At 43.4% G+C, this 15,739-nt stretch overlaps 1 protein-coding gene across 1 annotated transcript in view; it reads left to right on the plus strand.

Annotated features, from left to right (window-relative positions):
* The first annotated feature begins 1,505 nt into the window (after positions 1-1,505).
* LOC108793879 (stromal membrane-associated protein 1-like) overlaps positions 1,506-15,739 on the plus strand; it is a 127,210-nt gene continuing 112,976 nt past the window's right edge. Inside the window, exon 1 of the mRNA XM_018564830.1 lies at positions 1,506-1,854. Within this exon, the coding sequence (XP_018420332.1) occupies positions 1,737-1,854 (118 nt within the window). The 5' untranslated portion in view covers positions 1,506-1,736. The remainder of the gene's footprint in view (positions 1,855-15,739) is intronic.

A 15,739-nucleotide genomic window follows, 5' to 3' on the forward strand; every position in this document is an offset into this window, starting at 1 on the left:
CCCCCCCTCCCACACACACACACACACACTTACCTGAATCTTGAGGTTATTACCTATTTCCAGCTATATTCTTCCAATTTAGGAATACATCCAGATTTTTTTTTGAACAGTTACCTGAGCTAGCTAGAACTAGCTCCTGGGGGAGTCTATTCCACATTGTCACAGCTCTAACTGTGAAGAATCCTTTCCGTATACAAAGGTTAAACCTCCTTTCCTCCAGATGCAAAGAGTGCCCCCTTGTCCTTTGCAGTGACCTTAAAGTTAATAATTTGGCACAAAGCTCACTATATGGACCATTTATGTATTTATACACGGTGATCATGTCCCCCCTTAATCTCCTCTTCTCCAGAGCGAACAGATTCTAGTCTGCTAATCTTTCCTCATAGCTGAGCTCCTCCATGCTTCTTATGAGTTTAATTGTCCTTTTCTGCACTCTCTTCATTCCACAACATCCTTTTAGTGAACTGGAACCCCAAATCCTGTCCGTATAGTGTATTGTTCTGCCAGTTATTCTGAACACTTTTGCCTATAGTGTCCTAGAAAAGTAAGGGATATGTTAGGAAAGGTTAGGTATGGGCTGCAAAGGGGAAAGTACATGTTAGCCACTTCAGTATTGATGTACGTATATAAACAATGAGTAATGAAGTAGTTAATACTAAGATCACAGCAGCGGCAGCCGTGATCTTGGTACTGACCTCTTTAGCCCGTTGCACATACAAGTTGTCATCTGTCTGACCACTTGTACACAGCTTCAGAGTGTGTACACCCCCCTCTCCCTTCCACCGGTGCCAGCTATCCTGGTCTCTGCTGTTCCTCATGCTGGGACTGGCACAGTGGTTTTTACTGGCTGCTCTGGAGGGAGATCGGCACACTTCCAGCTGATGATCTCCCCTCCAATTACTGAGCCCGGAAGTAGCGTGTATTTCCGCATTTCTAGTTTCAATGTGTCATGTCTCTGGCTGCTGTGGCCAGAGAAGAAGCTGATGACATATGATCTATGCTTCATCAGCTTCTAGGGGGTCCATAGGTGATATTAGTGTTCTAATAGACCCCTGATGTCTCCATAAAGAGGACCTGTCATTTTTTTCTTTGCTACACATAGGGGGCTATGCGATCGCAATAACATTAAGTGTAAAAATAAAGTGACATTATATATGTTTACACACACATACACTTTAAATATACTTACAGGTGTGTATACATTTACACCGGTGGCAAGTTGTTCCCTTTAAGTGACCACAGAAACTGTGAGACCCAGAAGCCTCACATTTCGCTGAATTCATGACGTCACATCACCGGCGGCCACGAAGACCGATCCTCCTCCTGTTTACGTCAAGCAGGTGGCGTGCCCTCACGCCACGCCCTCCTCAAACACCTAATAGCGTAAAGCTGTAGAACCCGCCCACTATACCTGTCACAGTCATGCATTACCCGGCGAGAACGTGGGCGTGCTCCACACAGGAAGAGGCGTGACTAGGGCCGATGAGAGGAAAATCAGCAAGCCGGACGGGCAGTGATTGGTGAAACGTGGAGGAAGGTGTCGTCACGGTGTGAGGTTCCCGGAAGTGGCGTGTGGAAGAGAGCAGTGAGACAGGAGAGTGAGCGGGGGCTGTGCTCAGCTGACTGGCAGCAGATAGGGCGCTCTCATCTTTCCAGGCTGTGTGTGACTGCTGTGTGACCGGGACAATCTCTCCTACAGCTGCCGTCACACCTACACTGCTTCCCTGCCGGCAAACATGACAACCCGCTCAGAGAGGGAGAAGGCCCAGAAGCTGAATGAGCAGCACCAGGCCATCCTGTCTCGCATGCTGAGGGAGGAGGACAACAAGTACTGCGCTGACTGCGAGGCCAAGGGTAAGATATGTAGGGGGGCTCTGCCATGGACGTGACTGGATAGCTGCCATTGTGTTCAGGGACCCCTCATTTATCAGAGAGGAGAGCAACACATCCAAGCTTTCTAAGGTGGCCATACACCATACAATCTGGTGGTACAATCCACTTCAGATATACCAACCATGTAATAGGAAGGCACACCTGAACAACCAATCAAATCAGGCTGGCCCTCGGACTATATAGTTAAAGGTAGATCTGCAGCAGATTGTACGATCACCTGTAGACATGCCATCAACTGTGTAGTGAAAGGGTCTGCTTTATACAAATGGATCACATTGTTTGTCCTCATAAACACACACACACACGTTATAATCTCATTATACCAGTCAGTATGGAATACATGGGCCTGGCTGATAGTTCAGGTAGATCCACATATTGCATAGCTTTGGTAGATCCAGAGTTCATTTTACAGATCGTAATGTGTATGGCAAACTTTGGTAAATCTGAAAGAGTGTGTACAATCAGATTGTATAGTGTAAGGCCAGCCTAACACTCTGAAATTGGTTGTTCTGTAGTGCGGACAGACAGTGATTCTCTGCTTGCAGTGTAGACACTTCCATAGATCCTTCCTCTACCTGCTCAGTGACATGTCTGCAGGTCCATGACACATGTAATTGCCTGGAATGTTTTGGCTTTAGTCAGTAATTATGGGATCAGTCAGGACACTTGTGTGACACTTCATGTATTTTTATTTCCTCTTCATGCGTAAACAATAATATTGTCTTCACGATCTATAATACAATTGTTATATTTCATTGGAACAAACGTCTTTTGTACAATATAGGTAGCTGGCTTGTATACTTGCTAAAAGCTGAACTGTAGGATAAACCAATGTTGTCTAAATCAGTGTTTGTCACTGGTACAAGGTGAAGGGGGGGTCTAAAGATGCCCCTGGTGTCTTCAAAGGGCCACATCTAATATGCCTTACATGTTCTACAGGAGTGGGTGGAGGCTGAAGTCTTGCTGTAGGAGACAGTCAGAGCATGGGGACATGGTACATGAAACTGTTAGGCCTAGTTCACACCCGATTGGTGCCGGACCGCACTGGATTGTATTCCGGGCGGCTCACTTTGTTTTGGGGGTGGCAAGGGGCATGATGGTGCATTGAAGTGAATGGCACTGAAGCCACGCCCTCCCGCCGCAATGCAATCCCCCACCGGAACATGTGGCACATCAATGCCTGCGTTCCGGTGCAGTCAGAAAAATGCTGCATGCACTATTTTTTCTGACTGCACCGGGCCGGAACGCAGGCATTGATGGGCCACGCTTTCCGGTGCGGGCGATTGCATCGCAGCTGGAGGGAGCATGGCTGTGGTGCCATTGACTTCACTGCGCCGTCACGCCCCCTGCCACCCAAAAACAAAGTGAGTCGCCCGGAATACAATCCAGTGCGTTTTCGGTACCAATCGGGCTAGAAGGCACCGTGGCTGGTGTGAACTAGCCCTCAGAGCTCAGTGTTGTTACAGGCCCCTTTACAGACCAGTGTATTTCTTCCAGATCTGTGCAGTAATCCAATGTTGAACTTTACCTCTGTGCAGGAGCTTCCTATAATAAAGACCAGTCACTGCTGTGTTTTCTGTCCCCCTCCTCTCTCCCCTTGTATCCGCCCCTTTCACTGCAGGCAGCCTGTAATTGGTGGGGCTGCTGGGCCCCTCCCATAGCTCTGCTCTGTGTACAGGCTATGTACAGCACAGTGATGTTGTCACTGCTACTTTCCTATAGTAATATCTTGGTTTGTAATGGTATATGGCACACAAAGTGGATTTATATCCCCTTTGGTTATTAAGGGAAGATATTTAATGAAAGTATATATGTCTGGAGTTCGGCTTTAACAACCCATCAGGTGTCATCTTCATTTCTCTTGGGGACGTAATCTGTGCACTCTCCAATGAATCCCGTGGAGAGTTTGTTGGAGCATGGAATATGAACTGGGGGTTCCCAGTTCAAATCCCGGTCAGGTCACTATCTACAAGGAGTTTGCATGTTCTACTTGTGCTTGTGTGGGTTTCCTCCAGGTACTCCGGTCTCCACCCACACTCCAAAGACATGCTGGAAGGTTAATTGGCTCATGTCTAAATCAGCTCTGTATGCATGCGAGATAGAGACCTTAGATTGTAAGCTCATCAAGGACAAGAAATTATGTGAATGTGCAACTATGCAAAGTGCTATATAAATTGTCAGTGCTATATAAATAAGGTTAAATGGAAAGCACACAGAACATGAGCAGGCCCTGCTCAGAAGAGAAGCGGCTTTGCACATTTGTTGGCCATATCTTGCTGAATTGGGAATCGGTAGTCGTGTGACCGGGGGTTTTGGAGGCATGACAAACTACAAAATGGGTGAGCAGTTACACTGAAATGTGAACAGTTTTTACATGGCGTCTCTTCAGATTTAGGCATACTGGTAAAGGAAACTTGTACTGAGAAAATATGCCTGAGAAGGAGGCTGTTGCTAACCTGTTGGATTGAGTGCCAATTTCCTGGCTGTTGTGCTGATCAAAAGGATTCCTACTGAGTCACCGGGCCAAAACCTGTATTCAGACAGGAGCTCCTTAATCTGACTTCACTTCCTGCATGTTTAGTCTGGGTGAGTAGGTCAAAATGTATTGTGGTTGAAGACAGCCAGCCAGGGGTTAGTCGTACCTGTGTTGTGTGTCGGTAAGATCCCCCAGTTGGGGTTACTCGTAGCCAACTGGACTTGTTCTGTAATGTTGAAGATATTTCGTAGCTTCTCCAAGACGCTGATTCCGTTCTGTCCACATTCATGGAGAATGGTGTCAGCCCTACCTGTGTTGCGTGTCAGGACGATCCCCCAACATGTACATCAATCCAAGTAGGGCAGACACCTTTTATCCATAAACGTTAGGAGATCTTCCTGACTCTCATCAGAACTGAACAAGTGATTTGGTGAAGATACGAAACATCTTCAACATTACAGAACAAGTCCAGCTGAATGTGACTGAAAACTACTAACAATACCATGACCTGGATATATGAAATCCTTCATAGACGTACAGTACACCCCTACATTTCTATAAGTACATGTTCCCTTTACACCATCTACTTGGTTTCCTCCCATGCGGATGGAGTTCAGTGTTAGTTTTGCATTTGTCAGACAAAAATAGTTGCCTAGGGTAAAGCAGAACTGTAGGCAGTCATAAAAGATCCATGTTTACACAATGTAGTCATTAAAATATCTATACCTCAATCTTTAGATAGTAACTCAGTCTGTCTTTATATTATTGTCCAGTAAACCCCTGTACAGCAGAACACACACTGGGAGAGGGAGGCGAAGCATTATAAGCTAGACTGCCACTGTACAGTGTTGTCAGAGATGGAGCAGACCATGTCGGAGTGCTGTTACTCCTTTTATTACATAGGTGCAGGTTGCAGCATGTCCTTGCCAAAGCTGTATAATCACATTGCAGAAAAGTGGGGTCGAGGACCTGGCTATGTTGTGCAGCATTGTCGAGTAAATCTCAAGAGGGCATGAACAGAACTAGAAATCCTTTGACGGGTAACATGGCTTCTACATATCTGTTTCACCGGAGTATTTAGTTGCTTGCCAAGAGTACTGCGTCACAGATAATTAGGTCACTGCTTTGCGCTGTCATCAAGAAATGTAGACTGTGCAGAAGTAACTGAACCTAGTGTTCCTGAGCTGTACTTGTATACAAGATGTTACATTGGGCCTCTCTGAGATTTTTCTTACACTCCTGGATAAGCAATGCTTCTATTTCTTTACATCAACTCTTACTACATCCATCCTACACAGGATAGCATTGGGAGTTTGTTCTCTGTGCCCTTTGTAAAGTTTGTGTGACTTTCCCAAGATTGGTGGTAACGGGGCTTTTATAAAATGTGTGCTCATCGCAGATCTTCCCAATTATTGTAGTAACTGTTTTTCTTTCTTGACGTGTTGGGGCTTTTATGTATTACTTTTACACATAAACCAAAACAATGCTGAGGGAAGTGATAGGGGACATTTTTTGGTCCATCAAGAAAAAACTGAAATGACCGGACCCCAAGTTGGTCTACTGGGAATCGGATGTAAACAGACATGTCTGTTTTTGTCAGATTATCTCCCTACCGGCACAATCACGTCCGGAGAAACGGAAAACTGGTAGGCGGATCCGAGCGGACTGCCAGTGTTAAAAGGGCCTAAGCAGCAGTGGTAAAACTACAAATCCCATCATGCCTTTGCCTCAAAGTATTTTAGTGCCCATATTAGACCATGTTTCATGTTACACCCACATTCTGGGTTAACATGAAACCTGGTCACACCATCACCTCCCCTCTTACTTGAATTATGGGGTTATTACTAGGGATGCGCCGATACAGAGTATTTGGGTGACTACTCGTACTGTCCCTAATGCTCTGGATGCCTAGCCTGATACTGGAACGTCCGGTATCAGAAAGCCGGGCAGCGAGTCATTACACACTGCCCGGCTTCCTGATTTGGCCGGGAAGCCGGCTCCCATCTCCCTTGTCACCATGGAGCTGGCTTCCCGGGCCAATCAGAAAGCCGGGCAGCATGTAATGACCCTCCGCCCAATTTCCTGATTGATCGGGAAGCTGGCCAATCTGGAAGCAAGGCAGCAAGTCATTACGGGCCCCCCGGCTTCCTGATTGGCCATAAAGCCGACTCCATGCTCCCTCGTCACCTGGTGATGGGGGAACATGGACACTGCTTCCCTGCTAATCGAGAAGCTGGGTGGCAAGTCATTACACACTGCCCGGCTTCCTTCATGGGACTTTGGTATTCAATATCAGTGAGTACCGATGTAAAAATATCCGTACTCGATACTGAAAAACCGGTATCGCTGCACCCCAAGTTATTACCTATAAATGTTAATATCTAGTTATATTTTGCTGGTTTAGGAACACATACCGATTTTTCTATTAATTAAATAACTAAGCTGACTAGACCTAGTTCCTGAGAAACCCTAGTCCACATTTTCCCTGTTCTCACTGTGAAGAAGTCTTTCCATATGAGAAGGTTAAACGTCTTTCCCTCCCAGATGCAACAAGTGCAGTAATATACCACCTGTATCATTTGACTTGGCAATAAAGTCATAATATTTCTGTACTAGGGCTGCAACAACTAATCGACATAATCGATTATGCTCCGGCCAGCTGGCGTTCTAATGTGTTCTAGAGGCCTAACACTCTGGAACGCAGACCTTGTGGTGTGAACCGGCTCCCTCTCTCCCGCCTGTCTTTTCTTACCTCCACTGCAGCAGCTTCCCAAGTCTCCTCTCTCCTTCCCGTCTGCGGTGTCTGACACATTCAGCCACATGAGCACCGCTGAAGGACAGGACATAGCTCAGTGAGCTGATCGTGATCTACCAGTGTTTGATTTGCGATATCTACTGGTAGATCACGATCTACCTAATGGTACTAAAGGCAGTAGTAGATCACGATCTACCCTGTACTAAAGGCAGCCCTGGAAGGGCACTAGTCCAAGAAGGATACATACAGCGGGATGTGTCCTGTTTGTTTCTTTTCTGTGGACAGTACAGTTTCATGATCTATGTAAAACAAGAAAGTTGTAACCTTTGCATTGGTGCAGCAAGATGTGTATGTTTCCTATTATACATAACAGCTGATCAGTTTACTGTCTTTCTTGCAAAGTCAGTTATTTTCTCAGAAAAAAATGTAGCAAGTAAGAAAATGTGATTGTTCAGAGATTGGCATTGCTTGCCTCAACCTCTGTGGACAGGAAAAGAAACAAATTGCATCTACAAGACAACACTTTGTGTTCTGGGTTAATGGTTTACAGATAAATGATAGAACGGAGAAAATAAACATCAAAGGATATAAACAGATCTGTAAAATCCAGAGGAATTGGCATGTGTTATATAAGTGAGGAGAAAAAGACATGAGATTAGGATTGCTTTACCAAAAGTGTGTGTGTGTGTGTGTGTGTGTGTGTGTGTGTGTGTGTACTTTTAGTACCTGAACTTTATTTCTAATGTTTTGCGGGAAGTTATTTTCAGATTCACATTTGCTTATAAACATTGCTACTGTGTGATATTGCGTGATTGTTTTTCATATACAGATTAGTAGTTTCACCTTCCTTTATTTGTGTATATAGTAAGTTTAGGTAACCTTGCTGAACAACTGTTGTCCAACTTTCAGTTTAGGTCCACTAAATAAATTCCAGGTGTAAAACAATACAAAAGGTTTGTAGTTTTTATATCTTTTTACAGAGCAACCACAGTACACAAGCCTGTCCTCTGTCAGCATCTTGCTCTCAATGTACAAGCAGTGGTCTCTCTGCAGAAGTCCAACACAGTCAGACCTAAAGCTTTCCAATCAGCTAATCTCATGCTCCTTGCTGAATGGTGAACTGTAGGGGTGTCAGACCTCTCACTGCTTCCACACAGCTGTAAGTGGGTCACCCCTCATGGGGAGTCTGAGAAGATTGTTAGATCTGTGTTCTAATTTAGTGGTACACATAGCATGCATAGGTAACAAGCATATATGTCTCCCCCGTACATAAAAAATAATTGTGAACTTTGCAAGAAAACAATGCTGTTTAATACATTGACAATGTTCTAACCGATAAGCTGACAACTTTCTCATGCACAGAATCCCTCTAACAATATAGGTTCCCAGTTATAAAGCAGGTAGTATAAGTGATAATAGGGCTGATCTATGAATTTAGGGGAAGTTATGTAGACTCCAGCCATTCTGGCAGCTTTGATCCATTTATTGATTTCATGTCTTGTATATTGCAGAAAGCTGTCCTACCATTTTACATGCATTATCTATTTATAGTAAACATTTGTGATGCCATATGCTCGATCCACATTCAGGATTCATACGTCATACTTCCCTACTTAGCTGTGGTGATTCAATTATTTGTTATATTTATGAATAAGGGATTCGTACATAAGCTGCGTCTGTGTGTTTGTCATCACTACCAGAAAACTGGGATGTTCAAAGTCGGTGTCTGATTTTTAATAATTCTAGGTTGCTTTACTTGTAAATGACGTGCGTTTAGGGCAGCAGTGGTCAAATTAATATGGAATTCAGGAGCTAGTCTGTCCACTTCACGAGCCCACGGGAATTTTTTTTTTTAGGCGTCGGCTCCATTGACTCCTGACTTCATTGACATTAACTATCAAACAAGATCCTCCTAACCCTGACAGGGCCACCCACTGAAGGAATTTCGGGCAGTTCAAGAGTCCGATCAAATTTGCAGTGTATGGTCATTTGTAGATGCCAACTGTCATTTGTAAGAAGCATTGGCTACCAGCTCTGGTTTTGGGTATTTTTTTTTGTTTATTGTTTTTGTACTGTACATGAATGCTTGCTTTTGGCATACATTCAAAAACTTGTATCCGCTGATCTCACATGCACAAATATATTAACCCTAAGTGCTTGTTCACACCATGTTCTGATCATGTCCAGACCAGAACAGTTTGTTCCTGGACCAAAAAAGCCTCCCAATGTATCCCTATGGTATTTCTGGGCTCTGTTCACTCCAGCGCAGTCCGTTCCGGACCTGACAAAATAAAATATTGCTTGTCTCATTTTCTCTGGTCTGGAACGCATCAAAAATATATGTCAACGGACTGGAACACACCTGCAACCCATTTCACCAGAAATGGAACTCCTTTGAGCTACAATTCAACAAGGATTCCTGATGGCGACAAAAATGTTGGATCGAAAATCTATAGGTGTATGGCCAGCCTAACTCTCTGCTTTTTTCAGATGTCTGCAATGGGATTTGTTACACTGGCAGGACATCCAATTACTGGGCATGTGATGAAGACTTCCAGGTTGCTAGGAAGTGGCATTTGAATGGTTTGCTAATTTTCAGAAAATGACGGTGTCTGTATAATGAAATGGGTGTGGATTCCCATGCTTATTGAGCTGTATTTCCAGTATTTGTATACTTGTACAAGAAACTTTCCCTCCCTTTTTAAGGTATTAAATTACAGTTAGAGTCCTCATTCAACTATTGTCGGTGTGCATAGATCTCAGTCATTTTGACTTGACCAATATGCTATGAGAGGGCAGGTGTAGAATGCAGAAACCTCAACTGATGATCTGGGTATCCAATGCTCCTCACAGCTGGCACCTAAGGCTGGCCATACACCCATCAATTTTTTTTTCATTTTACCCTCCCGGGCTGAACAACATTTTTTTACCTGACTCCTCCAAGGCAAACAGCGAGTCAATCGAGGCATCCCGCTGTCTAAATCGTATTCTGACAGGTGCTATCGGCTCATTGGCTGCCACCTCTGATCAATTAAAATTTTTCCAGCCAGCTCCTTCGATCAGCTGACTTTCTAATCGTTGATGCTGTGAAATCAATGATCAATTTAGACTGCAGTGACAAAATAATTCAAAGGAGCATGTTAGGCTCTGTTCACACCAGGGTGGTTCGGCCACGCTGAACTGAGGACATGAATGATCCCATACATTGCCCGAAGTGCTCCCTGACCCTTTTTTTTTTTCTTCGCTTATCAGCGTGGTTTTCATATAGATTTCAATGGAACCGCACTGATTAGCGAGGTTTTGGTTGTTTTTAATTGCGTTTCAGCACTGCAATGCAACGCCCAAAACCTCTCCTTCTTCTTCTTTTTTTTTTTTAAATGCGCTCTGATCCGCAACCTCCCTGGTGTGAACGGGGCCTTAGAAGTTTGTTTGAGAAACATTTTCCAATAGTGAATGCGGTGTTCGTTTGGGAAACTCGATTTCATTCCAAAATCGAATGTTAAATGAAACAAATCAAATGAAATTATGAACCACAATTGGCAAGTGCGGAACTTTGAACGTTCGCTAAGAGTTTGGTAATAACACTCATTTGAAAATCTACCTCTGTATTCCCTACTTAAGTGTCACCCAAAGACAAGTAGTGCGTTACTCACAGGATCACGTTAAAAAGAGGGCTAATGCAGCCCACACATCTAAGGACTGGTAAACTTTATTATATTACATTTGTGTTCTTGGGTTTAGACACACTTTTGGAATAAGCATAGCAACACGTCCACATGATGGTAACTGAGCCTACTGACGGGCCATTTAAACATCAGGCATTACAGTGCAGAATGGGGTGTAGTCTGGGAGGACTTTGTTGGTGTTGAAGTAAACAATTCTAGAACAATAGCTATACACTGATGGCTTATGTTGGCTACGTGTACTGCTGTGGTGTGTTTTTTTTTTTTTTATATTTTGTTTTGGATTTCTCTCGGGTTTGCATTTGTGTTATCGCTTTCACGTGCAATACAAAGTTTCCATTTCATGTTTTCCTAGTAAACATAACCAAACATAGTCTTGGATTATGAATGTGTCCTAGTACAGGAAGAGGATTGCATACTTCAGGATATTTGACGCGCACTATGCATTTACGTAATAATTGAGTGTACCTTGGGTAGCCTGGAAACCAGTTGTCCACCAAACTGGTTTGGCGAGATATCTTAAAGTAAATCACGTACTATAGTGCAGGCACCTGCTCTGAAGTATTAGTCACAGCATTTCGTAGTCCACAAAAAGAACCAATATCCAAATGTACCTGTGGGCTCGTCACTCATAGTAAAATGGCCACTGGTCTGTATAGGTGACCCCTCAGGTGTCTGCATATGTGTGTTGCTCCCATTTTACATGTACTGGCCCGAATTTAAAGGATAAGTTCACCTTTTCACAAAGTGAAAAAATAAATGTGCTTACAGAACCTCTCCTGTTCCCATTTGACTTAACTGTGTGATGCCCTCACCAGCCAGTGTAGTTGTTTGTACACCACACTTCACAGCCCCGCAGTCTGCAATGATCATAATGCTCGCAAATGGTCAGCTTTCATTGGTCAGCATGATCACATAACCACGCTGACCATGAGAAGTAGCAGGAAGTTAACCCAGCATTCTGATTCTGTAGATAAGGACAGTTGTATGTACTTTTACACAGTGCAGTTGCATCCAGTGACATCCCCTCACTCTGCTCACATGCACAATTGACAAGTATTTTGTGTTCAGCTGCTGCTAAGGGCTTGTTCACGCTACATGCAGACCAGATCTGCATGAGTTTCTGCACACGCGATGCAGTGGGTTGTGCCACGTTTTTTTTTTCCACGTTCCGGGCCTATTTAGGTTAAAAAAAAAAAGTTTTTTTTGTAATAAGTTTAAAATGTGCTTTCAGTGCATTGCAGGCTGTTTGCATGCGTTTTTGATGCGTTCCAGAGCAGTTAAAATAGAGCTTGCTGCAGCTTTTTTTACATGCTCTGGAACTGAACACTGCGGTGTGAACTAGAGCCCAAAATACCATTGGGATACATTGGATGCAGTTTTGATCCGGTCTGTAACTGCTCTGCTCCTGGAACGCGCTTGGTGTGAACAAGGCCTAAATGATTTTTTCCTTCTCAGTGTAGGGACTGTTACTTGCATTGCTACACTGTCACTTAATCTCAGGTGACTGTCTTTTGGATGGGGTTGGGATTTGTATCCGACCATATACAGCTGCCTTAGCTTGTCTCTTCATGGCTTTCCATATGAACTTGTGACTTGTTAGGTGTGTGGCGTAACTATCTTACATGGCTGAGACTGATTAGGAAATATTAGCCCCGCGAAATGTTTCTGCATCTTTCCGGCACTTCAGATATATTTATAATGCAGTCCTTTTTCTGGAAATGATCTTGAGGTACAGCTTTGCCCATAGCGAAGGTGACATTGTGAGGACATTGCAGTTATGAGCTGCAATTTAAGCAATATGCATAGCCGAGGCCACAAGTCCAGGAATTTGAAAATGTTAGCAGAACCCCTGGGAATTAATTATGGAAGGGCTGCTTGAGATCCCATCAATTCTGTGCTTTCTTTAGACTTCATTAGGCATTGGAAGAAACACAAGAACTGTATGATGTGACTTAAAGCAAGGACACTGTATGCGTTTGCTTTCATTTAAACACCTAAACTCGTGTATGGCAATCCCACGTCTACATCTTATTTTATTGCTGGAAGCCTTTTACTAAAAAAAAGTATTTTGTTTTTTGTCGTGACTCTCACCTTAGGTGGCTGCTGCTTTATGGAAATGTGTGGGAAGACAATTCTAGAATTAAATTGTTTTTATATCCTGTATTGGGGATATACAAGTCCATACACTACAATGGAATTGCCCATGCTGTTTTTAGGACTTAAAAAAAAAAAAAACATATCGGGTAAGACCAGATAAACAATATATACTTTTTATATGTTTGGATTACTATAAAAGGCGGCCTGTTGCCCCCCTGAATTTCGAATGGTAGGATTCATTATTTTATCCAGGTAAAGAAAAACATTTTATTTTATAGGAGGCGGCCAAATTCTTCATTATGTATTGCCAAAGTGGCAGTATTATATGTATGTTTTTGGGGTAATACAGGCAGTCCTCGAGTTAAGGACATCCGAGTTGTGTGCGACTTCTACTTATGAACGGAGGTCCCAGGCTGTTCCACTAGTTGTAATGCTACCATGCTCGCACCAGCGTTCGTAGTACTGTCCCTCCTGTATATTACAGGAAGTTGTTAGATCTGCAGAAGAGGAGTGGGTCTGGTTCATAGTATTGCATCTCCTGTACATTACAGGAAGTTAGATGTGCAGACGAGGAGAGACTGCCTCTTCTTCCGGGTCTGGTACTCTACTTTACAGGAATTTGTACAAACGTCTGTCCAAGTTGCATGTAAAGTATAACTCCATGCAAAGGTATTTTTTTGTATGGTGTGGGTTAGAGCCACTGTGAGGACAGACCTCTACATCCGTATGAATGAGCCCTAAAGAGGTGGCGCAGCACATTGAAATATGGCCAGTATCTCTCTAAGGCACTTGCTATGTGATCTACAGTTCTCACTTTGTTTTTTTTGTCTGAAGGATCACTAGTATTAAAGGAGTCTTGAATGACAGATAACTGCAATGGTTATGGATTGGTGCTTTAGTTTTCATTAGCTTGCTTGATATTTTTTATCTTTTTATAACTCTAGTAGTGGGATCTCTGTGCTAAATACTTGGCCATGCAACCCTAAATTGTTCAGTGTGAAGACAAGCAAGGTCGTTTCACTCTTTCTGCTTTCTTCTTTGTATTGAGGGCTTGTTCACACCATGTCCATATCAGAACAGTTTGTTCCCGGACCATAAAAGCATCTCAATGTATCCCTATGGTATTTCTGGGCTCTTCACATCAGCGCGGTGCGTGCCGGACCAGACAAAAAACTGCTAGTTACATTTTCTCTAGTTTGGAATGCACTGGAACACATGAAAATGCATGCAGATGCACTGAACCGCACCTGAAAGCTGATTTTAAGCTTAAAAAAACACAAATACTGGAACGTGGCAAAATCGCGGTAAAAACTTCGCCGAACGCAATGCACCACATTCCATATCTGGTCTGGAAAATGGTGCGAACCGGGTCTCAAAATCAAAAATCTGTAAGTGTGATGCTCTTGAGAGCTAAAGTGACTGTGCAGACCTGGAAACATGGAAGTATTTCAGTGAAAAATCCAGTAGAGGGTGTATTAGTACAACATTCTCTCAACATTACTCTGGGTGTTATAATATTGTGCTTACTTGTTCATGTTCATTGCTGTTCAGTATAGACCATTTCTTGGTTCAATTCTACTAGGGATATTCCAATAACATTTTTTTTTCAAGAAAAAGTACTTTCCCTCCAGGTACTTACCGATACCAATTACCGATACTTTGCCTTAAAGGGACATGTCACATTTTTTTTCTAAAACAATAGACTAATGATTTTAGGGCAGTTTCTCGCCAGGGCTGAGTACAGGTGTCTCCAGGGCTCAGATGCTGGGCTGAACAGGGTAGGTGTCTGCGCCGGGAAGGGAGAGGAGGTTCTGTGGGACCGGGCAGGCACTGTCAGACAGCTACTGCCAGGTCCCCACAAGTGTGGGGTCTTAGGCAGCTGATCTGGTTAAAACATTTAAAGGGCCATTGTTCGCCTTTAGTATTGCGGCATTTTCACCAGTACTCGTGAAAATGTCCTGTATTGGCTCAGATATGGACACTAGTATCAGTATTGGGATCTCCCTAAACTCTCCTAAAGCTGATTACTTTTGTTTTAGTCAAATACAGTTACAATCATTGCGTCACCCCCCATTATAGACTATTTTGCTTATTATCCCAGTGATGTACTTTTTAAAGTTGGCAAGTTTTAATTACTTAAATTATTTTGGCTGATGAATCGGAAGTGTTGTGTGTTCAAAAAGTGGGTAGAAGGCCCACAAGTTTGTGTGGTCCTAGACACATAGGGAAGCTCTCGGCTCTTGAAATGAAGGGAAGACCTTTTGATTAAATCTGTAATTGCTGCAGAGATCATGTTATTAATTTACCTTTCTCTTGCAGGCTGGGTTCCCACCTAGGCGATTTATCGCGCAAAACACATTCGCATTGAAGTCAATGGAGGCTGTTCACACCTTTGCAGTTTGTCGCGAGGACAAAATCGCCTGTCGCGCAAAAAGGTGCTGGAGCTATTTTTGGGCGGTTGTCGCGCATTTTGGGATCCCATAGACATCTCTATGCATTGAAAACCGTGCGACAACCGGGTGGTTTTTAAAGAACAGTCGTGCAAATGAAATCATGCGAAACAAGCATGAAAACAGCGCGCACCAGCTCAATCGTCTAGGTGTGAACCTAACCTCAAAGCAAAACATTTTCTGTTTTGCAGGTCATCAATCCTTAAATGTGGTGGCTGCTGCATTAGTTTTCATTTCTTAGGCTTTTTCCCCCCCCTTTTTATTTTCCCCTGGTGATCCAGCCAGTAACACACTTCCTGTCTTAGCCTGAATTCACAAGTGAGCGATATGAAATGCGTGCTTTTTCATTGCGTTTTGTGTAGCACGTTTCTTGCATGTTTTT

Source organism: Nanorana parkeri, unplaced genomic scaffold (assembly GCF_000935625.1).
Source record: "Nanorana parkeri isolate BGI_ZX_2015 unplaced genomic scaffold, ASM93562v1 scaffold785, whole genome shotgun sequence".
Taxonomy (NCBI): Eukaryota; Metazoa; Chordata; class Amphibia; order Anura; family Dicroglossidae; genus Nanorana; species Nanorana parkeri.